Below are 27043 nucleotides of genomic sequence, written 5' to 3' on the forward strand. Positions count from 1 at the left end.
TAGAGCATTAAACAACATCACCATCAAGGATCGCTTTCCCATCCCACTCGTTGACGAACTTATAGATGAATTAAAGGGAGTGAGGGTGTTTTCCAAGTTAGATCTGAGATCAGGGTACCACCAAATAAGGGTCCACCCTGATGATGTTCCCAAAATGGCTTTTCAGACCCACTATGGATATTATTAGTTCCTTGGGCTGACAAATGCTCCTTCGACGTTTTAGGCTGTGATGAATGAAGTGTTTAGACCCCACCTTTGAAAGTTTATTCTGGTCTTCTTTGATGATATCTGATATACATTTCAGATTGGCCCATTCACCTCCAGCATTTATCCACCACCTTGGACCTTCTGAGGCAACATCACTTCTTTGTTAAGGCATCCAAGTCTAGCTTTGGATAGAACCAGATTGGTTATTTGGGTCACATCGTTACTGATGATGAATTGGCCCCTACCCAAGACACAAAAGGGTCTGCAGGGATTTTTGGGCTTTACTGGCTACTATCACAGATTCATAAGAGACTGGATCTGCTCCTCACATAGGGGGCCTCACACGCACATCCTATCATGTATTGGGAACATCTCCCATGCACGGTGGATGTGCATGTGAGGCGCTCAAGTGTGAGGAGCAGATCCCATTCTGATTCATAAAGGGATATGGGTTGTTAGCAGCCCCACTTATGACTTACCAAATTACTCCACAAGGACTCCGTTGAGTGGGCTTTACAGGCCCAACAAGCTTTTGATAAATTAAAACAAGCCATCACTTCTCTAGCATTGGTCTTACCAGATTCCTCAAAGGTGTTTGTAATTGAGTGTGATGCATCCGGGACTGGATTGGGTGCCATCCTAATGCAAGAGGGTCAGCCCTTGGCCTTGTCTCCCAGGCTCAGGCTAAATCAATCTACGAAAAAGGAGTTACTAGTTATTGTGTCTGTAGTTCACAAATGGAGACCTTATCTTCTGGGTCAATGATTCATTATACGAACTGACCAACGAAGCCTCAAGCACTTGCTGGAGCAACGTATCCACACTACTGAACTGGCCCATTTGGGCATGCAAGGCGGTTGATGCTCTCTCACGCATGCCAGAAATGGCCCATTTGGGCATTTCCAAGCCCAACTTTCCCCTTATGGATCAGATCCGGCAAGAAGCCCAAGAAGATTCGGTTCTATCACAGATCTCGGCCAGCTTACTCCAAGATCCCTTATCCTATCCAGGGTACTCTCTGGCTGGGAACACGTTGCTCTACAAGGGGTAGATGGTGATACCAGTGGCCTCCGAGTTCATCCTAGAATTGTTGGAATTACTTCATGACAGTCCCTTAGGAGGACATTTTGGCATATTGCGGACTTACCGCCGGCTAGCAGCCTAGTTCTATTGGCCTTCAATGAAGAAGAAAATCCGAGAGTACGTGGCTTCTTGCAGGGTTTGCCAACAGCAAAAATATGAAGCTCAAGTTCCCGCTAGGCAGAACCCTAACACAATGAAATCAAGCGAGAGAAAAACAACTAGTGCTTTCCTTGTAGATATTGTATAAGAGCAAGTTAACTAGAGTCATTTTGTTAAAAAGACCCTTAAGTTTCAATAATTTTAGAGGTGAAAAAAGTCGAGAAGTCTTGAGCTTATGCGGTCTCACCCATCTATTGTAGACCTCTTCATTGAGATGAGTATCTATAGAGAAACTTTAGCAACTAAATAGTTTGAGCTTTGTATTATTATGTCTACCTATTTAAAGGCTTCTCTTCTTGTAAACCTCCTCGAGCTAAAAATAGTATTATCTTTAAGCAAGTAGATGTTCATGTTTTGAATACCATTAGTCTCGTTGGCACCTCTATTAAGCCCAACTACAAGGTCTGACTGCCACCCAAACGTCCTACTGGTTAGGTCTTGTTGGCACCCGTAAAGTTCAACGGGTTTAAGTTTTGTAAACACCCATGAAGTCCTACTAGTTGTTAAGGCTTTGGCACTTAGGAAGTCCAACTAGTTAGTGGAAATCCTTGGTAGTAGTTTGAGGTAGAAGACATAGGTAGGTTTGGTTAAGCCTTTATAAAATTCTTGTGCATTTTATAAATTTTATTTTTAAATTTTGTAGTTTATTTATTTACTAACATTCTCTCATAATTGCAATAACTTGAATTCTTGAGATCTTGCAAATTAAACATTGCACATATTTTGTTTTTTTTTTCTTTAGATATGCAAGATACAAGATCATTTAGTGCAGTTATTGAGCTACTAACCCTACTAACATTTACTAACTCAACTAACTCCTTGGTTCAAAATCTAGGGATTCTTACTAACATCTTCTAACCGCTAACCATTTATTATAACTGCTCTATATTTACATTTACATTTGCAATTGTTTATCTTTATTATTCATTTATTATTCAACTATATTTACATTTTGCAATTAGATATGTCTTTGTAATTCCAATAAAAGTCTAACAATTGCTTGAATCTCAAGTTGATATTAGTTCAATAGTTGGTCCTTATCTCAACTACCTTCTTATAGCTGGTTCTTTTCTCAATTACCCATTAGTATGGTCCTCTCTCTTTAGCTGTTAATCCAAGCACATACCACCAATGCAACTGCCATTTAAATTTTAGTCTATTTACTTTCACTACCATTTCTACAGTGTTTATATTTACTTTGAGTGTTTATATTTGATTGCTATATTGCATTTCACCTGCTATCATCTTGTTAGTGGTTTATTTGTTATTATTGTTTATATCTCTTTTAACTACTAACCCTTGCAGCTCATGTTATTATATTGTCTATCTATTCTTTAGCTACAACTCTTGTTTCAACAGTTAGGTTAATCATTGAGACTAACATCTTGATTAAGTGGTACTAAATTGACTAAGCATTTATTCTATTGTATTTTGATTTTGATTATCAAGAAGAGTTAGCTTCAGTTTTATTTGAGCTTGACTTGTTCATAGTCAAATTTTTAAAGCTCTACCCAATTCATCTCCTCTCTTGGGTAAGGCTATCGATCCCAACAAGGGAGTCGATCCTTAGGTTACCAAACTTTTATAAACATACTTTTTTTTTTTTTGCAATTTTTTACTTGAGTTATAATCCAAGAAAAAAACCTTAGGCCCTTCCTATTTTAATCATTGGTCTCTAAGATTGTGTGATAAACTAAAGTAGGTCTGAGATAAGCCATTATAGTGTGCATGCAACTAATTACATTTTCTTCTCTTAGACAATACTTGGTCCATTTAAGAAAACACATTAGATGTCTACAAAGTTATACTCTAAACATTAGTACTTTCAATGAATTTATTATCATCAAAATGCATAATACCAACATTAGTTTGATAGAATTCTCCCATGGATTGGCTTGAAACATATATTTATAATTTCCTTTCTAATTAATGTTATTTTTCTTTTATCTATCAGAAAATCTAATTGGGAATGTCCTAAGTTTCTTTCTAACTTGATTTTGCTTAACAAAACTCACATTAAAGCCCATGGAGCTGCTTCTTTGGGCTTCTCTTCTCCCCAAGACTGGTTTGGGTATTGTCCTTTCTGGCTTCACCTGTGTTAGATTTAAACTGTGGTGGTTTTCGTAGGAGGGTTGGTTAGTTTGTTTTCTTGTTTTGTTTTGTTTTGTTTTGTTTTTATTGCAAGTGAGACCGGTTTCAGTCAGTGCAATGTGCATTCCAATAGTTTTTACAGTCTTGTATTGGGAATATCTTCATATTTACGTGCTTTATTTCATGGGAAGATATTCCCAATGCAAGACTGCAAGAGGCCATTCAAAGGGTGTGAGCATGGATTTGCACTGACTGAAGCCGAACTTGTTGTAAGCGTGTTGCTTTTCTTTTGCTTTGCTTGTTTTTCTTTCCATACTACTTGTCTTAGGCTAAGTTTGGGAGTGCTTATTTGAATAAGCACCGGAATATACCAATAAACACTTATTTGTATTTTGAAAATAAGTCTGAAATAACTGCTTATTCGATAAATCCAAAATTTGGGCTTATTTTATAATTGATTTTTTATTTCCTTTTTGCCCTATCTCGACCCGCCATACCATTTTAAAAAATGCCTACAAAACCCCTGTTTTTCTCTAAACGCTCATAAGTGTTTTTAAATAAACACTTATTTTTTAAATAATCATTCCCAAACGTTTATTCTTAACAAAATTGCTTTTTTTTTACCCCAAAAAAAAAACACTCGTACGTTACACGGGTCACAATTGATTACTCTGGACATTCGTGGAACTCCCACTCATGGCTCACTGCTGCTTCCAGACCGTTCCAAAGTATTCGAATCCATCTTTTATCCTCCACGTGTCCGGAAGCTTCTGTCTGGCCCCACTTTCTCAGCCACCAACTCCCTTTATATATTCGTTACTTGATATGTGGAGTTCAGGCATCTAGTTTCAGGCTTCCAACTTTTGCTTGATTTTACACAATTTCGTTTCAGTTCTGTTAAGGCTTATTAGCATCTTCACTCTGCAGATTTCTTCTCCATCGATCATGGTTTCAAGGGCGACGGTGAGATCCTATCTACAGTGACTACACCGTCGATTTAGATGACTTCTTATCTTTGAGCAGTTGTCTGATCATCATACATTATGTAGGGTTATTGGAGATCAATGTTGTGTCGGATTGGAGGGCACCGTCCGTTCGCCACGTGGACCACGCCAACGATGAAGCCTTTCGCACCACCGTCCGATGCTGCTCTCTCCCAAGCCCTGCACTCCAAGACAAGCAGGTTAGTTTAGTTATTGCCTACTGTTATCGTTGTCGTGTTGACCGGAAGTGATATATTCTGTTTGTACGTTGGAGATTAGGCAGGTGAAAGGGGATTTGGTTCCTGTGTACGTAGCGTTGGGGATGATAATGTTATCGGTGTCTCTGGGGCTTTACACAGCAAAACATGAGCTTCTGTACTCGCCGACGGTGTACGTGAGGAAGAAGAAGAGGGAGACTCTGCCGGAGTTAGAAGATCCCGATCATGTGGTGGATGAAGCTGATAAATTCGTCAAAAAGTCTCTGTTCAGGAAGGCGGCCCACATCCAGGATGATAAGGAGGAGACCATCCCTAATCCCATGAGGGGAGACCCATTTAACAGGTAACTTGGATGTTCTAGCACCGGGTTTTTGTTAGATTGATGATGACCGTCAGTGGAAGCATAGACGACGGTGATTATTAATGGGTCCCACCACCATCCGTGTAAAATTCACTCTCGTATGTGGCGAACGGACGGCTGGGATCAATGGTGTAGGAGATTTGTTGTGGTTCTTCATTTGGTTGATCTAACGATTATTTATGTTGTGCTTTAATGCAGCCCACGAAGGGTGGAGACTCTGAAGTCGATTGGTGTGGAGCTGTAAATTATGTACATAGTTGTATTTGGACACATTGTGTAAACCGTAAATGGTGCAAGTGTAGCATAATGTCCGGGGGTAAATGTTGGGGTCCCGTGCGGCACTCGAAATGGGCTTAAATGGGCGAATAAGCCTATGAAATAAAGCAAATACATACAAAGGTAACAAGAAGACACACGAATTAGTAAAAGGTTACTTGTATTGCATTAATCGGTGGTAAGTACAAGTACACAGTACAGTGTCGAGGGGATTTCATGCTTAACCTTTACACGTTTATGAGTTCACTCGACTATCTACCTCCCCTCAAAGAGTACGTTAAGCTTTTGGGGGAGTGACAATAAGAAACGTCAAAAAGATGAAAAAGCATACTACAATATTACCATTGACAGTCCCCCATACAAAAGTACATGTTTAGCCCACTCATTGCACACACTTGAATGTTGGAGTTGCGGCTGTAGGCACAATAGATGGCACTTGATGGCGCGTCGAAGAGAACACTTGTTACAATACGGCGAATTAGTGGTTCATTTGGACGTTGTTTGAAGGAGTAGCATACGACGTTGTAAGCTCTTTTTCTAAGGATGGTAAAACAAATCAAATATCATTTTGTATAAATTAATTATAAATAGTGTATGGTTAGAGCTGTGAACAATCAGTTCAGAAGCCCCCGTGAATTGAGTTAGCGGTTGTGGTCATGAGTGTTTTATTATTATTATTATTATTATTATTATTATTATTATTATTATTATTATTATTTGTAATTAACAGTAAAGGCTGTTTAGGTCATGTTTGGCATGAATGTTGATTTTTGTTTATCGATTTTTTTTTATAAAATTGTGTTAGATATCATATTTGGTAGATTCGGGTTGATAATTTTTATATTAAAGTTATTATTTAATGTGATGTTAGATATCATGTGATTCTTCAAAATAGAAATAAAAAATAAAAAAAAAAGATTGTTGAAAAGGGTTGATTTCAAAAATCGAATTTTGACCAATTTTCTGAAAATCACAAAAATCAGCAAATCAAACAGAAATTTTAGCATCTATTCCTCCAGAACCGATGTGGCATCAATATCTCAGTAATCTTTAGCAAATCGACGTCGATATCATTAACAGAGAAGTTGCCGTTTTAATATTATTCGCAGTGAAGGCTATTTTTAGTCATGAGTGGCAAAGGCTCTGCTAATCGTCCAATATGAAAAAGTGGCTCAGTATCAGTTCATTTTTCGCTAGTGCGTATGGTCATTGAATCAAACGTTGTACCTATGTCTGGCTTTATAAAGAGATCTTAGGGTCCGTTTCGTTTGCAGTCGGAATTGGAATTCAAATTAAAATTTTTTAGAATTTAAAGGAATAGTCTATTCCTAAAATTTGTTTCATTCAGACAGGAATAGAAATAAAAATTGTAATTAGCAAGGATGGGATTTTTATTCACCAAACAGTTGAAACTGGAATATCCAATTCCGATTTTGATTTCAGACCTTTATTCCAGGGGCTTAGATCTTTCCACATACAAATGGCAGGAAAAGGAAGAAAAAATGTAGGGAAACTCTTATAAATCTTATATAGGTTTTCTTAACTTTCACTTTAAAACACCTTGGGGAAGGTCTAGTTATGACTTGGGCCAAATGATTCGTGTTTCTGTGGGCATGCTGAAAAGTCCAATTGGCCTGTGATCTAGCAATGTAACAGATATCCTGATAACACAAGACAAAGCAGAAACATCAAGGAATAAACTAAAGTTATTGAGAACCTTTGGCCTCTCTTCTTGGATACTAAAGAAACAAGGGAACCAATAGATCAATGACCATGTCTGCTTTTCCCAAAGCTTGAAAACTCAATTGAATTTGTCCTTTGAGAAATGAATATAATACAATTTAGGCCATGTTTTTGCTTTTAGGGAAGTTAGTTATCTGGGTAAGTGTTTCTTCATAAATACTTACTTGAGTAAGCACATTTACCCATTTTTATTTCTCAAGTAAATTAGATAATGACTATTTTAGCCATAAAAAGCTATTATTAAAAAAGGCAATTTTGTCTCATCCAAGTGTTGACAACTTTTTCCCCAGGTGAGAAAATTATTTATCCACCTAGAAATGGGTATTACTTAAAAAATTATCCATAAACCCCACATAAATCTAAACAAAATGGGTATCTTGGTCAATGAAAACCAAAATCCCATTGACCAACTTCTCCCCTCCCAAAATCCAAAAAATGAACAGGCCCTTGGAAGCAACATAGTTCATTCAATCAAAGGCATAGTGAAATATGGAAGCCTTGAAAGATGGACAATCCACTTGGGGTTTCTATTAGTGGGATGGGAGGGAAATAGCTCTCACCAATGCAAGGCATGAAGAACATAGATCCCAAAACATCATATAGCTTAAAGGAAAATATAAAAACATTTCGAACACAGTAGAATGATCATGTTTAAAGGCAGGAAACCATGTTTCTTGCATGTTGAATATGCGTTTGGATAATCAATGCAAAAGTAACATTGTCCTTTTGCTCACGTTTGGAGAATACCCGTTGATGTAAAATCTTCATCCCGCTTTTTACAAACCACTCAGTACAAAACTTAAAGGCTGTTGGCAAGATGGCAGGAGGTTCAGAGGCCCTGCCTGTGCAACCGAAGTGGCAAAAGGAGCTACTATTTGCTCGTATTCTGCCAGGAGTGTGTGCCTGCATTTTGGGCATAAGGAAAGAAATGATGCAAGCTAGGTGCTCATCTCCCTTCTAGATGACGATGAAGAAATGGTTTGACAATCATTTCTTTTCAGCCCAAGAGAAAAATCAGCCCTAGGCAAGCACCTACCTCCACATCTCATTAACGCCATCTCCACATTTGAGGTTTTAATAGTTTGTCTGTGGCGATGTCACACAATAACACCCAAGCCAAATCTTGATCAAACCATCAATTCGATCACTGTTGTCAATGCACAAGACAAATATCTATAAGGCCTCCTCAATATAGTTCATAGAAACCAAAAAGTCTAATATCCTAAGTACTTGAGCACAATGAACTACGAAATTCATAATATGAAAGTATGGGGTGTGATTGCTGGGACACAAGTATCTCATCCATTTCTTTGATTATGAAATAGAGAACAAGAAATTCATAATATGGGGTTTTTAAATTTTAACTGCTGGGATCTTGATTTGTGTTGCATTAGTTGTGTACGAGCAACCACCTCCCTTTCTAGAGAAGAATTCAAATTTCAGACTTCTTATGTGTGTTACACCAAATACCACCTGCCCTGAATCTATTACTCCAAATTTCAGACTTCTTAATCCATGATACATACTCAGTGATGACATGACACCTAATGGTCCGTTTGGTTGCCGAGAAAGGATGGGATGGGATGAGAAAGGATGTGATGTGAAGGGAATTTTTTTTTTTCTCAATCTTGTCACCTGTGTTTGGTTGTTGAGACTAGTTATCCTGCCAAATCTGTTTCCCAGTGTTTGATTGTTGAGAAAATTTTATAGGATTGTTGGATCCATCCTAATTAAAGTGACAACTCACAGTCTCTCCAGACCTACTGAAATGGAATCCCATTGTTCTATTCCTAACATTGTGTGCTAATATGTATAAAAATCTAGTAACTTGTTCCTCTACAGTACTTTGTAACATGTCATTCAATTAGCCGGTTTCTCGGCCGATGGAGCCCAAGAAGCTCAATAGAGAGAAAAAGTGATTTCATATATAAGCTATGAAAGAACAAGTTAAGAATAAATGGCCCACACCATTGTGGCTTTGTACCAAAGTGTTTACAGATCTATTTGATGAATCTGCCTAAGAAAAAAATTAAGAGTAAATGGCCCACACCATGAAAGAACAAGCAACCATAACTACTGTTCTCCTTTATGCATATACTTATTTTTTTTGTGTGTTGATTTTAGTCAATTTGTCTATATCTAGAAAAGAGAGTGTTTCTCAATCTTAATTTCTCAGAACATGTTATGTTTCTTATACTCATCATATTATAAAACTTTAAGTTACAGAATTTTGCTTTTGTCAATTGCCATAGCCATCTTCAGTGTTGCCATTGATAAAGAGAAGCAAGGTTTGGAAGCCTTTGCTCACAATACTTCAGACTGTTCTGCACTTAATTTGTAAACTTTCACAATTCAAAGCATAATGTTAATTATAGAGGGCTCGCATATTGACATATTCCATTTTCTGTATAGATTTTGAGTGGAAACTCATATATGTTGGGTCGGCAAAGGAGGAGACCTATGATCAATCTGTTGCTAGGTTGATCCACTATCATTGGTTTAATGGTGGTGCTGTTGACTTGTTCTTACCTTGGACAGGAGTTCATTAGAGTGGGATACTATGTGAACAATGATTATGAGGATGAGCATCTGAAAGAGGAACCACCCCCAAGGGTGGTTATTGACCGGGTCCAAAGAAACATCTTTGCTGAGAAACCCGAGTAACCAAGTTCCCCATCAACTTCCATCCAGAAACATAGTGAGAGAAGATAACAACCTCCACCTCCCTCTTAGCCAATTTTTTTACCATTTAAGGTGAAGGGGTGAAAAGATTCATATACCTAGTAACAAAGGAATTCAACAATTCTTGTGCACAATTGGTGATAGTTAAGCATACATTTGATTCATATACCCAATCGTGCTTCCAACAGTTTAGCATACATTTGATTAGGAACTTTCATTAAAAATTATTTATTTTGAACACCACATATATTGATTCAATCCTACATGCAGACTATGTAAAGCTTGATTCAAGAAACTACTGTTAAATACAGAGTATTATTGAGAAAATAACACCCAAACCATCATATACTACTGCTATTCATCATCATTTGCAACAGAGTATTCAATACCCAAATCAGTATATACTACTCCACTACAAAAAATGAAAACCCCTTGCGTGGGTTGACTGAGATGCAGTACCTTAGCTTGAAAACCCCTTGGGTTCCTTGAGATAACCTGAAACACAACAAAAAATGAAAACAAAAAAAAAATATAGATATGAGTTCGAGCATTATTGAGAAGAAGACAAATGTATTTGAGACCAAATCTACAACACAAGAAATCTAACATAGACAAATGTATTCGAAACCAACACCATCAGATCTAACGACAACTCTGAAACAAATATATAACACATAGCAGATCTAGAAAAAGGCAGATACCAGATGATAGATTTGGAGCTTCGGCCTTAAAATAAACGCCTTCAATGGTAGATCAGACGTATTTTTGGATTTAGATGACCATAGATGGCTCTAGGCGTTGGGAAAATATCGTGGGGAGCTCATTCATGAAAATAGGTAAAAATGGTACAGAAACGAACGAAAATCGTGAGAGGAACCCAAATATGAGCTTACCTCCGAGAAAGATCGCCAGAGATGGCACCGGTGAGAATATGGTTGGACGGCGGCTGAGAAGAAAGCAACGCTAACTTGCCTCCTTCGATAAAATTTTTGCAATTGTTTCCTTTCGTAGTGAGGTCGCACCTATTTGGTGAGACCCTGTGTCCTAAAAATTGAGAACTCAATTCTCATCGCATCTCATCATTTCGCTCAAAACAAACGTGAAAAAATAGGAATCTTTGAAGAATATTCCTATTTTTCCATCCCGTCGCACAAACCAAACAAACTGTAAGGTTAATGCTATGTTGGAATGACAGATTATGGTGCACAAGGTATACAATAGGGTGGCATTTGGATGCACTTTGAATTCAGATTTCAACGCCATTTTAAATCATTAGGATCTTTCTAATGTACAATTTCTACCAACTTGACAACATTTCTAACAGGCCAAATCGACATAAACAGCTATCATAGAAATACACAATCATGTTTCTTCGAGTCACTACTCCAAACATAGGTAAGTAAAGGCCTTTCAAGTTTTAACAATAATCATATACTAAAAATATGTTTGAAAACAGAAGATATAAGGTTGGAGGAATTAATATGGGTGGAAGGTCTCTTCACCAACTTAGTCGAACTTTGTAAAGCTTCATAAGTGATGGGTAAAATAAAGGCCTTTCAATTTTTGCACTTTCCCGCAACATAAAACCAGAACTCCAACCTGTAGGCATCACACAAGAAATTTAAGTAGATTACAATTTATAATAAAAGTGAATAGGGCATATTCTATTGACATTTATTTTTATGCTAAAATGGAGGCTTTTTTGGGTTGAAAGCATATATACTCCAATTATTTCCACTCCCTTCAATAGTAAGAACTAAATTATAAAGAAACCACACATCAAAATCCCCAATAGAGACTTTACTCCAATGATGCAATGGTAGTAAAATGAACAACAGTTCTTGCCTCCTTGGTCTCCAACTTTGGTATGCTAAAACACCTTTCCTGTTTTTGCATTGAAGAAGTAAAATGCTTAGCCCAAGGCAGCTAAAAGAATGAAAAGATGGATAAGGAATCAATGACAGCCCAAACAGATGAGATGAGTTATGTAAGTTTTTGTTCACAGTAATCCATAACCCAACTCTCCTCACCACCCTTCTCAGCAAACTCTTATTCTTTTATAGCTTTGATTTAAAAAAATAAAAAATAAAATATGTTGTTTCTTTTGGAGCAAATGGACCAGATAAATATTTAATAAAGCATAGCTCCATGAACAACAATAAAAATCAATAAGTTGAAACAGAAAGAGAAAAGTGCTTTCTATATGCTTCATAATGCATACAAATACGAAGAATCAACATAAAATTGACATAGGCATTGGTTAGCTCTTCATACCGGTATTCTCTTTAATATCCAAGCTTGAAATTCCAACAAAACAGATTTGGTTTCTTTTCATAAAATGCTTTGACAAATCCTCCTTTCTAGTGCTCAATCGGATAATCCATCTTATTCTATGGTGGAAAAAACAACTCAAAGAGCTAATATAGCAACCAAGCAATGAAATTAGTGCTGCTATAAACTTTAATTCCATTGTAAATAAACCCAGAAGAGAAGTGAAACTTTCCATTAGTCATTTGCATATTGGAAATTGAGCATCCCAAGACTTCAATGAAAAGAGTGGATTTAAACTAGATGAAACATTCAAATCATAAAATCAAAAGAAGAAGAAGAAGAATAGAGGTTGACTGCAAGTTTCATATTCGAAATTACCTCTACTTGTTGCCTCTAGTTGCTAGAGTTCAGTGAGTTGATTTACTTTGTTTCTACGTTGAACTGGTCACCTCTTTGGTCAGTATACATCATTCATCCTTGTTGCTACAGTAGAAGACTTTCAATCAAAGGAAGGGTCTCTCAATTTTTCCCTCATTTTTACTTTCTTTTCTCAAGGGAAGTGGTTTCCGACCGAAATGAAAGAATCATGTTATCTCATTTTGATGATTCTAAATCCTCACATTTTCTTTTATTTTCATCACTTGTGGTCAAACCAAACAAGGTAAGATTTGAAACCTTTTGGAATATTCCGAATTTTCCCTTCCTTTCCTTCAAACCAAATATATATCCTAAAGGATTTATCATGCAGCAGATTTTTTAGAGTATTTAAAGAGTTCGATGAAGTACCCTTTGATACTAGATGCAATCTCCTCACAATTAGAGGTCCATTGGTTGCTATCATTCTTGAGACAATAAATTACATTTCTCCTTTTTCTCTTTTTGCTGATGGTATGGAAATTCCTTGTATATCTAATTTCGACAAGCTCATTTATGCCAGTAAATTTCCTTCCAAACTTTAGGCTTACCAGATAGTCTTTTCTTTTCAAAGTAAAGGTTGTTTGGTATATAGATTGTAATTGGGTCATTTTTTTTTTCAAAATAAAGGTTGTTTGGTTTAGGTTGTAATTGGGTCAAATTCAGATCAAGTCTACTCATATCTGAATCCAATCCCATTTTTGAAACTTCAAATCTGAATTCGATCCAAATATGATATATTAGAGTTGGATTGGATTTGGATTTAATCTTTGTATGTTTAAAAAGTAAAGTTACAAGTTAAGAAGAGAACCAAGCTTAACCGACATGTTTTTGCCTCATTAGGCATGTTTGGTAGATGGCAACTCCTAAAACCCCATACGAGTTTTCACTTTTCATGCTCAAAGTAGTCTAGCTCAAAGGTAAATTATCAATTCATCATCTACAAGGCCTCGATTTGAACCTTCCAAAACCCTTAATACCAAAAGATAATTGAGGGGTGTTCGATAACATGGCATGTTCTTGAACTCTATTTTTGTTTTGAAAGGCAAAAACAAATTGATTTTTTTTTTCAAAAAAGAATGCATGTTTTGGAGAACATCAAGGAGGCATTCTACAATGTGAGTTGTTTTTCTTGTTGTGGGTTTCAAAAAACAAATCAAAACCATCTAGTTTGAAAATGGATTATTTCTCAAAGCAAAAAGACAGAAAACATGTTCTTGGTTGTATATGTATATTTTGTTTTCAAAAAATGAAATGCAAAAACATGTTTTGGATTCGCAGCTTCAAAAAACATGTTTTCATCTGGTTATTTAATATCATATTACATAAATCACATAATTTCTATATTACAAAATTAGTTTAAATTTTAAAAATCATTATTTTGATGGCTTCAAAAATATGTATTGGTTTTTCAAAAACAAACCTACTTGTTTTTGCCTTTGAAAACAAAAACAGACTTCAAAAACTTTATTTTTGATGATGTAGTGATTTCAAAAACAAATAAAAACAAAAACATTCATGTTTTAGAACACGCCCAAAATAATGGTTTTTAAAACAAAAATACATTTTGTAGTGTAGAAATTCTGAGTTATGAAATGTAATATTAAATAAATAGATGAAAAACATGCTTTTGGTTTTAGTTTTAAAAACAAAAAACACATGCACAACCAAAAACATGTTTCTATGTATTATTGTTTTGAGAAACAATTTGTTTAAAATCAGATGGTTTTGATTTGTTTTTAAAACCACCAACAAGGAAAGACAACTCAAATTGCAGAACACTCCCCTAACTTAACACTTGTGCAAACTTTGAACTCCAAATTTCGTTTTCATTAAAACTTTGTAGTATCGTGCCCACCCTAATTGAAATTGCAGGGAAAGTTCATTGTTATTTCCCAAATTTGGTAGTGTTGTCCAAATCCCTTTCTTTCTTGCCGAAACAAAACCATTCATATTGTGGAACTTCTCCAATGTAAATGCACTGATGCAGGATTTTGAACTTCTCCAAATTTTGTACTGTTGTGCCCACCCTAAGGTTGTGTTTCTTTCTCTTCCTTTCCCTACCTTTACCTTCAAACCAAACACAGCCTAATTGAAATTGCAGAGAAAGTTCATAGTTATCTCTGAATTATCTATTTTAATCAAAGAATCAGCTCAGCAATTTTCCCCGAGTTATATTATTCCCACGGCATGAAAACTACCTCTGATAAGGCCCGCTGGATGAATAGGGCCCGTTTGGCGTATTTTTTTGGGAAGATCTTCTAGTAGTTCTAACACGTAAAAGATGTATTGAGCTTTTGCATAAAGATCTGAGCAGCCTGAAGTACGTTTGGCAAACTTGTGTCTTTCCTCGCGAGATTAAAACACAAAAGATGCGAGAAGTTTCATTTGAAGCTTCCCAAAATCAGCCCAAAATGAGCTTCTCGCGTCTTTTCGACATTCCGTCTTTTGACAGCTAGATCTTCTGTACGCTAAATGAAAATAGACCAAAATTTGGTTTTCGCGGCTTGTAAACAGCCGAAAGACCGCATGGAAAGACATGCCAAACAGGCCCGATCAAGTTGTGGCTTAATGCAATTTAATAAGATCCATGGCATCCTCTAATGCGTGCTGTGCCCACCTTAGTCTCCTCGTGGAACAATTTTCTGAGCGAAAGATTCTGAACAACTTAATCTGCAGCTCAGCTGCTTGGGTGCTTAAAATTTTGTGTATTTACGAAAATATTCAACTCCATTAGGTGAACTTGGTTTCCATGAAGCCATTCTTTTGCACAAGAAGTTATTTTCACATTTATTCTGGAATGTAATACACAGCTGGTGTCTGTTCTTCACAAAAATTCTGAACCTTAATTGGCTCAATGCACTGCAAGCAAGTTCAGTATCCTTAATCTGGAAGAAAAAAAAATAAAGCAAGAGCTGGTGTTTTTTTTTTTTCCTCTTTTAGATAGAAAGGAAGAACTCGAGTTTGATTGACAAACTTGTTCAAGTAGTAATCCATGGTAAAAAGAAAAGATCAATTCAGTATTAGACACAATCCAAAACATCAGCTCCTCCTATCAACATATGGGGTCTGATGAAACTGTGATTGTAGATTGTAGAACTAATTAAGCAGAAAGCAAACTTGTAATTATCTTAGACCTCTCTGAGAAATCCGAAAATATAAGCGTCAGTTCAGATTCCGGTATTGGAAACAAGGGCAGAAGCATCGGATCAGGTGGCTACCAACGTTAACGACACATCCGAAAAGACCAGCTCTTCTTTCTGTTCGAGTGACAGATACAAGAGGTACGCCATAAACAGGGCTTGGAGCCATATATTGCTGATAGGAGGAGCTGACAGGAAAAGGAGAAAACAGAGTAGTTACCTCTGACGCAGCTTCAAACTGATGAGTATGAGATGCAGGAGGATCTGAACCACTAGGCGGCCACAACCCAGATACCGAAGCGGGCTCCTGCGTCTGATCAAAGTCCACCCAGGAAGGTAAAGGCGGAGCTGAGGGTTGATTTGAGCAGTAACAGCAGGAACAGTGGAGTGCTGGAGGAGGAGAAGGCTGAAGGGCATGAGTCTTTCTTTTCTTTTTCTTGTTTCTTGACCAGACTTTGAGCTTTTTGAGAGCCTTTATCATTCTGTGATCTGAGTGGAATTTTGCTCGAACCTTGAAGGGGTTAAAGAGGCGAAGGAGAGTGAAATAGGTTATTTAAGAAGAGAAGAGAGAGCTTCAGGCTTCAGATCCTGCTATCAATCAGTTAAAGGAAACTGACCGTTGCTTCTCCTTTATTTGTTTTTAATGCAATCCAGCTAAACAAAACATGGGACCTTCTCCTTTATTTTCGGTCACCCACATTTGAACTTTCTGTTGCTTGTTCAAACGTTGGGCTTGATTTCAAAGAATCAATGATTTTGATTGGAGAGGCTCTGTTTGGATAAGCCTTTTTGCATTTGAGTTTTAGGCTATAAAATATAAAATTGAGCGGAAAAGAAAGGTTTTGAGCCTTTAATAAGAGTTTTTTTTGTACTTAATAAAACACACACACTAACATGCCAATCGAACCACAACTCGGTTGGTTTTTAATAAGAGTTGGCACCAAAAGAAGAGCCTTTAATAAGATTTCTTTTTAAAAACTTTATAATATGAAACTTAAGTGCCTGTTTGGGATATAGATACATAGGGGGCAAGTCAGGCCGGGCTAAGTTGGGTTAAGGTCAACCCTAATTAGCCCAATCCGAAGCTTTCAGGTTGGATTTGGATCAGGCTAGGTTTGGGTTGGCCCAACTTCTCTACTTTCATATGTCAAATGTCATGTAAAACTGAAATAGAAGGAGCCCTCTAATGTTCCTTAGCTTTTCATTTTCAGTAGAATATTAAATCATCTTAAGAAGAGCCCCTAATTGATGATTTATGGGTTTCTTCACAAAACTTAAATTAATTACATGTAGATGTTGGGCATGAATAACTAAAAGTCCTATTGAATTTTCTATGAATATTTACATAAATAATATTTAAATAATTTAATTTAGAGTAATTATTAATAACTAATTTTACTCCAATTAAGTTTAAAGTTAGGAAAAATTCCCAATTAGTACCCTATACCTTGGGCGTAGAGTCATTTTGGTCCCTGAACTTTCAAATGCGACAATTCAATAACCGAACTTTTAAAATGTGATAATCCAGTACCTGCCATTAAATAGTTGTTAAGCAGCAATTAAGTGGCATTTGAAAAAGATACAAATGCCCTTCAAGTGTTACTTAATTTTCTTTGTCAACCATATAAACGTTGACAAAAAATTAATAGTCCCAAATCCTTACCTTTTCCATTCAAGAAAGTTGGGGTCACGTTTGAGTGGGCATTTTGGTAACCCCAACTTTTTTGAATAGAAGAGGAAAGGATTTGAGACTGTTAGTTTTTTTGTCAATGTTTGGATGGTTGATAAAAAAAATTAGATGACACTTGAAGGACATTTGTATCATTTTCAAATGCCACTTAACAGCTGGTTAACAACTAGTTAACAACAGGTACTGGATTGTCATGTTTTGAAAGTTCGAGTATTGAATTGTCACATTTTAAAGTTCGGAGACCAAAGTGGCACTAGGCCCAAAGTACAGGGTACTAATCGGGAATTTTCCCTTAAAGTTAAGTTACAGTAAATACTAAAGTTTAATTAAGTTAACTTTAGCATAATTATTTTTCTTTTTATTTATTTTAATTTAAGATTAAGTAATTTTAATTTTAATTTTCCATGCTATAAGTTAATTAAGTACTAGTATATCCTTTAGTAACAATACACCTTATCGTATATTAATTGTAGCTTAATTAATATTAACAGGGAAATCTATGATGCCAAAAAAGATGATAGCTGAAGAGTTTTGACCACTCCAAGCCCACCCTTGAATTTTGATAGATACCACTTGATTGGTCACCACATTTTGTGATACTAGTTGATTGGTCACAAGTTTTTGGAATGATATCTTCCTGGTATCATAGTCGAACTCATAATAATATTAACCACAACACCTTCGACAATGTAAACCTAGGATCATAGTGATCTCTACATCTTCCTTATCGCTTTTACCCCTTTGTGGTATCATTATAGTCAACAAACTTGGATTTGGAGGGCTTGATATTGAAGTCAAGAATCCAAAGCTAAACGAAGACACTAATTACATGTTCATCGAGATATAATTTGGTCGTGACCCTTCTAATCCTCATGATATTGTTGACATTGAGATCAATCATTAGGGTGTGTTTGGTTCGTGGACAGGACCGGAATCGGAATCATCTATTCCTGGCATCTGTTTGGTTCAATCCAAAATTGGAATCCGATCTTGATTCCTGTTGTTTGATTCAACTAGAAACTTGAAGCGGAATCCGATCCTCTTGCTCCAATTAAATCAAAAAAAATAAATATGATCCAATATATTACGCACTTTCACCGCCACCCAATTGGTTGACAGCTTCTACAGAGCTCTCATAGAGGTCTGGGGTCCAATGCATACGTTGCTTGTTTGGAACACCTGTTGGATAATGGGGTCTCAGTAACTTTGGATGAGAAGTTCTGAGACGCATCTGAAGACACTGTCTTTAGAACGTTATTTGCCCCCACTCAATTTTACCAAGTTTGTTGTTGGGTTACAAGCAAATCCGTTCCCAGGATACAACAAAGCTTTGGGCGAGAATCTGCAACCAGCAAAGTTGAAGAATCTCCGAATAAACCTTCTGTGAGACTATAGTAGACCGGACTGAGAGAGAGAGAGAGAGAGAGAAAGTGGATTTCAAAATTGTGTGTTTTTTAAGTCTGATTCATGCTCCTTACATAGTTTATGAAGAGGTATGAAGAAAAGGTAGGTGCTGGTTTAGAGAAGGCACCTTGAATCATGACTGTTAACTTTGAATTGTGCCTCTTGATCACACTCGATCGAATCATGACCGTTGATCTCATCAACGGTGATCAACGGTCAGCATTGCACCAAAACCAAAGCCGCCCTTCACGAGCCACGCGAGTGCGCGCGAAGTGTGAGCAAAGTGCGCCTCTAAAGCGCCTCATTGCGCCACACACACGCGTGCGTGCATGTTGCACGATATCAAACCCCCATACTCTCCTCTACTATTTCTAAAGAGTGTAAAATCAACTCCTATTAAAATACTGAAAACAAAGCTTATAATTTTCCAATGTGGGATAAGTTCAAAACTGGGTTTTGTAAGAGAAAAGCTAATTTTTCAATCAAGTGTGTAGGTGCAATTTCTCATGTAATTGACCAATCATAAGAGATTAAAATCCAACAACACCGGTGACTGATGAAGAAGAGCTAGCCACAGACGAAAGTTCTCCAGAAAGAAGAGGAATCTACTGATGAACTTGAGGCTGCTGCACCAAGAAATTTTGAGGGGGTTTCAGTGCCTGATGTGCTGTCTAAATAGAATCAGAAGAAAATAAAGGACAGACATGAGTTCCACAAGTACCCCTTTTTCTTTTTAAAAATGGATAGAAAAAGAAGATTTATAACCTTTACCCTACATATATACTGCAATACCTTTGGATAAATAATTAAAAAACTAACCTCTAGTTCAGTATCTGCAACATTGGTGTCAGCAAGAAGGTCATTCCAATTTGGGGTTAAAGGGTCATCATCCCTGTTTAATTGGTCTGCCCATTCCTGCCAATCACTTTGTTTTGTATTATCATCAGATGGCATGATACCACTGTTACTACTCTCTACTTGATTGTTCTGGGTAGGAACATTTTCAGGAAAATCAAGGAAACTCTACAACTGATCTACAGACTAGGAAATATCGTTGTTCTCTCTAGGGTAATGACTCATTGGCCTAGATTGAAATACTCCTGAATGAGAAGAATGTGTTAGTGGCAAAGATATCCCATCACTCAATGACTGAGAAATGAATGGAGCATTTGTAGAATGCCTCTCATGGGGTGCTGAAGAGAAATGGACATCTGTTGTGAACCTTGAAGCTGATGAAAACATGTGCCCAACCACCCCACTGTTGGAGGCCAATTGAGTTGCATGTAGAGGCAAAAAATTTGCCATTATTTCCCTTTCCAATGAAACCTGTTGGGAATCTGGCAATTTGGGATACTTCTCTTCCAGAGGGGTGGAAAGAACTAGTAAAGATGAAGACATGGCTCCAGATGCTACCAAGTTACTGAGCTGCCTTGCACCAGATCTCTGAAAGGATAAAGTAGTGTATTCCTCCATTATTTTCCATATATCAAGAAATGAAGATTCATCCACCTAATATTGGTTTGCTATGGCTCAACAATTCTGTTTTAATAATACTCACCAAATTAAGCCCCTATTAGCAGCTTCATTGCAGAATCCACAATGTAGTACTACAGAGCTCTCATCAGTTTTGGCATCTGTTAAAAGAATGCATGAATGCAGAATATCAATAAGCAAGAATCACCCTAGAATGTAAGATATTTGCCTTGGAGAAGATATTGAATAAACTGAAATATACTCTCAAGTTTGAATGGCATAACAACCAACCCTATACACATGATAACATTATTGACAACACCCATGAATTAATGATATTCTCAAATCTCAACGCAAGAAAAAAGTCAACTTTATAAATGAATTTAGAGCAACATAAAGGAGAAGCTTCATACGTGAATCATGAACTCTAGTATAGATATTTTATATACAGAATGATAATTCCACCAGAAATGGCCTTGTTTTGCACTACCAGTGCCAAGCCCAAACAAGTCCCTTGGGTAATGGTGCAGTTGTAGAGACAGCCGATAGAAGGATCCTTGTGCTACAAAGAAGCAATAATGTGGGGGAGTTTCCTGGATACTTTGTTTTTCCCGGTGGCCATTCAGAGGTATCACTTGTAAAATTTAAAATCTATCACCAAAAATAGTTTCATAATTTTCATAGTTGTCTGATTTCTGATCAAAAGTTTATGTTCTATTTTCTGATCCATGTATCTGCACTTTTTTGCCACCAATCTTTCCAGTGGCAATAGTTTTCCTTTGCCGTTGGGCCTTAGAACTTGGGATGTGTGCTCTTCCTGTTTAGTTTATGATTTCCAATTTTCCACTTGTTTATAGGTGGTTGCTCTTTTTTTTTGCCTAGCGAGTGAGCCTATCTTACCAGTGACCTAAATTCCATGAACATTTGCCCTCTATGAAGGGAAGGGAGATCTATCATATGGAAGGCCGAACCATGCAGGGTGGCTGGGCGAAATTTCAAAAATATTCTTTCTCCCTTCCGAGAATCACATTCCCTATTTTAGAAAAACTGCATTTTTCAAGGTTCTTTCTCGAAACAAACTAGACTAGATCTGTCACCAAAAAAATGGAGGGATATACCTGATACAGAATCCACAAATGTAGCTCCCAACGTAGGTGTTCATGCCCAAAAGGTCACCAAATCCTACCTCCATTGAAGAAAACATAGCTTAGGATGAATCAGGATCAGCAAAGCAATTCTTTAGCAAGAACTGCAATCCATTAGCAATGATCACGCAGGGGATGTGAGCACAACTTCATATCTAATTTTCCTAGCAAAAATCAGAATCAAGAACAATTCTTGATCAGCCCAAGACTAAGGAGATCGAACTGGGTAGGGCGGCAAAAACAGAGGAAAGAACTGATGCAGTAAAAGTGTTTAACAAAAGGAATTCGCCCTCTATTTATAATCTTTCTGGATTAGCTTCCTAATCCTATCAGGAAAGGGTTCTTTGACCCAAATCTTTATTTGGATCTGAACTCTTAAGTGGATAAGACTTATCTTATCTTCTAGCTGATCCTGATCCAGATCTAATCTCAAATTCGCCCACTTTTAATTAATCTCATTAACCCAATTCGAAATGGGCTTTAGGCCCATTAAGTTATTAGGCTTGCTTCCCTTTTAATTTGTTGGCTAGCTTATCTCTCTTTGTATGGAATGGGACCCTAACATTGATCTCCACAAAAGCCGTATGGGTTCAACCTAGCCTCTATTACAAGGCCTGGCCGAATTCACTATTGAACACAATGAACCCCTGAGCCCATCAATATGGGCTCTTAGCAGGCCCAACATTTACACTAAACGGTCCTTGGGTTTAGCCACCTTATGTAGGCCCAAGGACTATGGACTTAACTGAGATTATCCCATCAGTTATATAAATCCTAAATGGTCTTACACTTAACCTCTTAGCCCATAATGATCAAACACTGCCCAACAAGAGAGGACCTCTCCCTCGGCTACAATGTACAGTGTCGCACTCTCTACCCAAGATGGATCCCAGGAATTAAAACCTTTGCAAACCTGTTTTCATAAAAACATATATATATATATATATATGTATAAATATATTTTGCAAACCAAAGGGGTTGATTCTATCACTATGATCACCCATTCGGGTGAATTCTCAGACTATCCCAACATACCCAGGCTTTGACCCCCGCTAAGGATCTCGTTGATTGGCATATCAAAAACAACCCAATCCAACACCTAGTGCAATACCATAATCGAGTCTAGGGGTTAGGTGTAACTTTCCAGTTTTGCCCATCTGTCTTCAAGGACTAGGGCATAACTGGAAAATGGTCTGGTTCTGAGTTTCAAACAAACCCACACTACATGTGCTTCGGGTCTCACCCTGGAAGTTGAGACAAACCACCCCAACCGACTTGGCAGCACATTAGTGTTAGCCTTGGCAAGATAAACCTCCCCAGGTCTATCCAACGGTTGTGAAGATTCTAAACTAACACGAGTCTCATTAGGGTCCAGTTTAAGGGTATTACACAAAAACACACCAGATATAACATGAATCAATTATGTACTATTATTCATTTACAATAAATGTCAAAAGTACATCGATCTAATTAGAGCTAAGGGCATACATTGTCTAACAGCTCCCACTTGCACTTAGGTCCAATCGGGTACAAGTCGGAGTCCCATACTTTCCATGTGTTTCTCAAACACTTTTTCTGTGAGTGGCTTAGTCAATGGGTCTACCACATTCTTCGTTGATGCTACCTTCTGAATCTGGACGTCCCCTCTACCAACAATCTCTTGCAGTACATGGTACTTCCTCCCGATGTGCTTTGACTTCGAGTGGGCTCGAGGCTCCCTAGCCTGAGCAATGGCTCCAGTGTTGTTACACAACAGTGGAATGGGTGATGTGCTAAATGGAACAACTCCTAATTCTTGAATAAAATTTTTCATCAAAACGGCTTCCTTGGCAGCTTCACTTATGGCAATGTACTCGGCCTTGGTCGTGGAATCTGATATGGACCCATGTTTGCTACTTTTCCAGCTAACTGCACAAGACCTCATCGTGAAGATGTAACTATATGTAGACTTTCTATCATTTGGGTCTGATTGAAAGTCAGCATCGGTAGACCCTAGGATCTGTAGTGAAATACCATCGAATACCAAACAAAACTCTTTTGTCCTTTGAAGGTATTTAAGTATGTTTTTCACAGTTGTCCAGTGCTCCTATCCTGGGTTTGACTAGTATCTACTTACCACACTCATTGCCTAAGCAATGTCTGGTCGCGTGCATAGCATGGCATACATGATGCTCCATACGACTGAGGCATAGGGAATCTCTCCCATGCCCTCAATCTCCTCGGGAGTCTTACGAGACATACCCTTGGATAGAGTGACCCCGTGCCTGAAAGGGACAAATCCTTTCTTGGAGTTCCCCATGCTGTATCTTTTGACAATCTTGTCAATGTAAGTAGACTGGGATAATCCTATTATCCTCTTCAATTTATTTCTATAGAGTCAAAGTCCTAAGATATAGGAAGCTTCTTCAAGATCTTTCATGGAGAATTGCTACGAAAGCCACACATTCACCGTAGTTAATATTCCAACATCATTCCCAATGAGTAGAATGTCATCTACACACAAAACCAAAAACGTAGCCTTATCTCCCACTGACTTACTATAAACACAGAGCTTATCCAGATTTTGCTCAAAATCAAACTATTTGATGGTAGAATCAAATCGGATGTCCAACTCCTACAAGCTTGCTAAAGTCCATAAATGGATCGATTAAGTTTACACACCATGTGTTCCTGAGCTGCAGCAATGAAACCTTGTAGTTGCTGCAAGTAGATATCTTCAGTAAGATCTCCATTCAGGAATGCAATTTTGACATCCATTTTCCAAATCTCGTAGTCATAGTGCGCTGCTACAGCTAGCAGGATCCTTATGGATTTAAGCATTGCCATTGGCGAAAAGGTTTCCTCATAATTAATTCCCTCTTTCTAAGTGTACTCTTTCGCTATAAGATGAGCTTTATAGGTCTCAATCTTCCAATCAGGGCCCTTTTTCCTCTTGAAGATCCATTTGCAATCAATTGCTTTCACCCCAGGGGGTGGGTCTACAAGAGTCTAGACATTGTTGGTTTCCATCGAGCCCATCTTGGCTTTCATGGCATCTACCCACTTTAAGGAATCTATGTCCAACATAGCTTCCGTATAAGTTAGGGGATCTTCCTCATTGATCGTGGCTTCCACCAAGTAACTTTCTTGATCATAGCCGTAATGAATTGGAGACCTAGAAACCCAAGTAGATCTTCTAGGTTAGGCATTATCTAGAGCCTATGGGACATCTCCCACTACTCCTGTGATCTCCTCATCAAGAACAACTTCCTGATGATGATTGTCCACGATGTAATCTTCCTCTAGGAAGTAAGCATCTCAACTACAAAACACATTTTGCTCTTTTGGATCATAGAATAGGTAACCTACAGAGCTTTTGGGGTAACCTACAAATAGGCAAGGGTTGGTCTTGGATTCCAATTTGTCAGTACTTGTTCTTTTAACATGCACTAGATAACCCCAAATCTTCAAATGTCTCACACTTGGTTTCTTATTGGTGCATAGTTCATATGGAGTCTTAGGAATGGATTTGGTTGGAACCCGGTTCAGCATGTATATCGTAGTCTCTAGTGCGTAACTCCAAAAAGATATTACTAACTCTGAGTGGATGAGAAGTGAACGGACCATATCCAATAGAGTCTGATTTCTCCTCTCTAATACACCGTTTAATTGTGGTGTTGCAGGAGGAGCTAATTGTGATACAATCCCATTGTCCTTTAAGTAGTCATTGAATTCGTCGAAGAGATATTCGCCTCCTCGATCTGATCAAAGGGCCTTAATTTGTCTCCCCAACTATTTCTCGACCTCTTGCCTGAACTCTTTGAACTTTTTAAAGAATTCAGACTTGTGTCTCATTAGTTTAATTAGGTTGATTAAAGTTAGGTTTAATTAACTCAATTTGAAGTAAGCAATATTGACTTCTTATTTAACTAGGTGTTTTACGTTGGTTTAGATTTTGTTGGAGTGTTTCCTAGAAGTTCTAGAGTTAGTTTAGTTTAAAATTATTGCAAGTGAATTGGATTGAAATAGTTTAGATGAATTGGCTTGGTTTGAGTTTGGATAGGTTAAATTGTAATTAATCTAGGAGAATTTGGGTTAGTTTATAGGTGAGTTTTAGATAATTATTTTAAATTTGAGTTAATTGTCTATTGGAAGTGGGTTATTAGATGAATAGATCAATTTTTAATAGAATTTAGTTAAATATGGTAGGTTTTAGGTAAGTGGATCAATTTTAAGTGGGTTTAGTTAGGGATATTAGGTTCAAGTTGATTAATTTATAATTGACTTGGCTTTCTAAGGATGATAGAATCTAGCTGAGTTGGTCAAGTTTCACTTGGTTAATCTAAGGATGGTGAAATCTAGGTGAGTGGGTCAATTTAGAGTGGGTTTGGCTTAGGAGGCCAGGTCCTAGGTCAAGTGATTAATTTTGAATTGGTTTGGCTAATTAGGGCTAATGGGTTTTAGGTGAATAAATCAAGTTTAAATTGCTTAAGCTAATGGAGGTGGGTTACAAGTGAATGGGTTAAGTTTGAGTTGGTTAAGCTAGAGGTGACCTACATGGATTATTGGTTTGAATGGATTTAGGTAGGTTGGGTTTAATTCCAATAGGGTTGAATAGGCCAGTTAGGTTTGGTTGAGTTGGATTGGGTTGAGTTGTAATAAGTTTAGGTAGCTTTGATATATGTAGGCCTAATTAACTTGGGATTAACTTGGGTGGATTTAGCTTTTATAGGTCCAGGTGAGTTATGAATTTGGTATTCGTGGGATACAATTTGGTTGTTTTGGTTATTGTAGATTTTAGAGGTTTGGATTGAATTATGTTCTAAGAAGAATAAATGAATTGGATTAAGTTAAATTTGGTGCTTTAAGTGTTCGAGGTTAGGTTAGATTGGCTTCTAAAAGATACAAATAAATTGGGCTACGTTACAAGTGTTGAAAAGTTTGAGTTTGATGGACTTCTAGTAGGCATAGGTAAATCATATTGGATTGGGTTAGGTCTTTATAGAAAGGTATGGACACCTACAAAGAAAAGAGCACTTCTATATACAAGTGATCCTCACCTCATGATACATATTTTCAACAACCATCATCACATCCATCATTCATTATTTTTGCAATCATAATGCACACATCAACCATCATCACATCCATCATTAAATTGATTTGGCTAGGTAAAGTTGGTGGGTTTTAGATGAATGAGTGAAGTTTAAGTTGTTTAGGCTAGTTGACATGAGTAAAAAGTGAATGGCTCAAGTTTGAGTTGGCTAGAAAATGTTTTTGGTTAGTTTAGGTTTGGTCTGAGTGTTTCCTAGTGGGTATAGAGTTGGTTTGGTTTATAATTGGTGCAATTAAGTAGGGTTGAAAGGGTTTGGATGAGTTTGGTTGATTTGAGTTTGGTTAGGTTGATTTCTAATGGATCTAGGAGAATTTGGGTTGCTTTGAGTTGATTAGGATTGGTTTCTAGTAGGTATGGATAAATTAAGCTAATTTTGAGTTGGTTTATTCAATGTGGATTACAAGGTGAATTGGTTAATTTAGAACTGATTTGGCTAAGGATGGTGAGTTCAAGGTAAGTAAATCAATTTTAAGTGTGTTTGGCTAGGGATATTGGGTTCTAGGTAAGTTGGTTAATTTTAACTTGACTTGGCTTTCTATGGATGGTGGATTCTAGATGAATTGGTTAAACTTAAGTTGGTTAGGCTAAGAAATGGTGGGTTCTAG

At 37.2% G+C, this 27043-nt stretch overlaps 2 protein-coding genes and 1 pseudogene across 2 annotated transcripts; 1 reads left to right on the forward strand and 2 right to left on the reverse strand.

The window, feature by feature from the left end:
- Positions 1 to 4356: 4356 nt before the first annotated feature.
- LOC104603194 (uncharacterized) lies at positions 4357 to 6080 on the forward strand. The gene is made up of 4 exons (XM_010267167.3): positions 4357 to 4503; positions 4590 to 4723; positions 4803 to 5084; positions 5301 to 6080. The coding sequence occupies exons 1-4, from the start codon at positions 4486 to 4488 to the stop codon at positions 5344 to 5346; spliced, it is 480 nt and encodes a 159-aa protein (XP_010265469.1). The 5' UTR covers positions 4357 to 4485; the 3' UTR covers positions 5347 to 6080.
- A 123-nt stretch (positions 6081 to 6203) lies between these two features.
- LOC104603195 (homeobox protein) lies at positions 6204 to 16249 on the reverse strand. The gene is made up of 3 exons (XM_010267171.3): positions 15852 to 16249; positions 10263 to 10298; positions 6204 to 8268 (listed from the first exon to the last, which is right to left on the reverse strand). The coding sequence occupies exons 1-3, from the start codon at positions 16110 to 16112 to the stop codon at positions 8266 to 8268; spliced, it is 300 nt and encodes a 99-aa protein (XP_010265473.1). The 5' UTR covers positions 16113 to 16249; the 3' UTR covers positions 6204 to 8265.
- Positions 16250 to 18405: 2156 nt separating this feature from the next.
- Positions 18406 to 20198, reverse strand: LOC148789849 (protein PHR1-LIKE 1-like; annotated as a pseudogene).
- Between the last annotated feature and the right edge of the window lie 6845 nt (positions 20199 to 27043).

The sequence above is a fragment of the Nelumbo nucifera genome, chromosome 8, assembly GCF_055504915.1.
Source record: "Nelumbo nucifera cultivar China Antique chromosome 8, China Antique-T2T, whole genome shotgun sequence".
NCBI lineage: Eukaryota > Viridiplantae > Streptophyta > Magnoliopsida > Proteales > Nelumbonaceae > Nelumbo > Nelumbo nucifera.

Coding starts and splice junctions, on each gene's coding strand:
- LOC104603194 (XM_010267167.3), top strand. Junction 4,724..4,802: donor CTGCACTCCAAGACAAGCAG/GTTAGTTTAGTT, acceptor GTTGGAGATTAG/GCAGGTGAAAGGGGATTTGG. Junction 5,085..5,300: donor AGGGGAGACCCATTTAACAG/GTAACTTGGATG, acceptor GCTTTAATGCAG/CCCACGAAGGGTGGAGACTC.
- LOC104603195 (XM_010267171.3), bottom strand. CDS start 16,112: ATGATAAAGGCTCTCAAAAAGCTCAAAGTCTGGTCAAGAAACAAGAAA. Junction 10,299..15,851: donor AGTTTGAAGCTGCGTCAGAG/GTAACTACTCTG, acceptor GTTGTGTTTCAG/GTTATCTCAAGGAACCCAAG.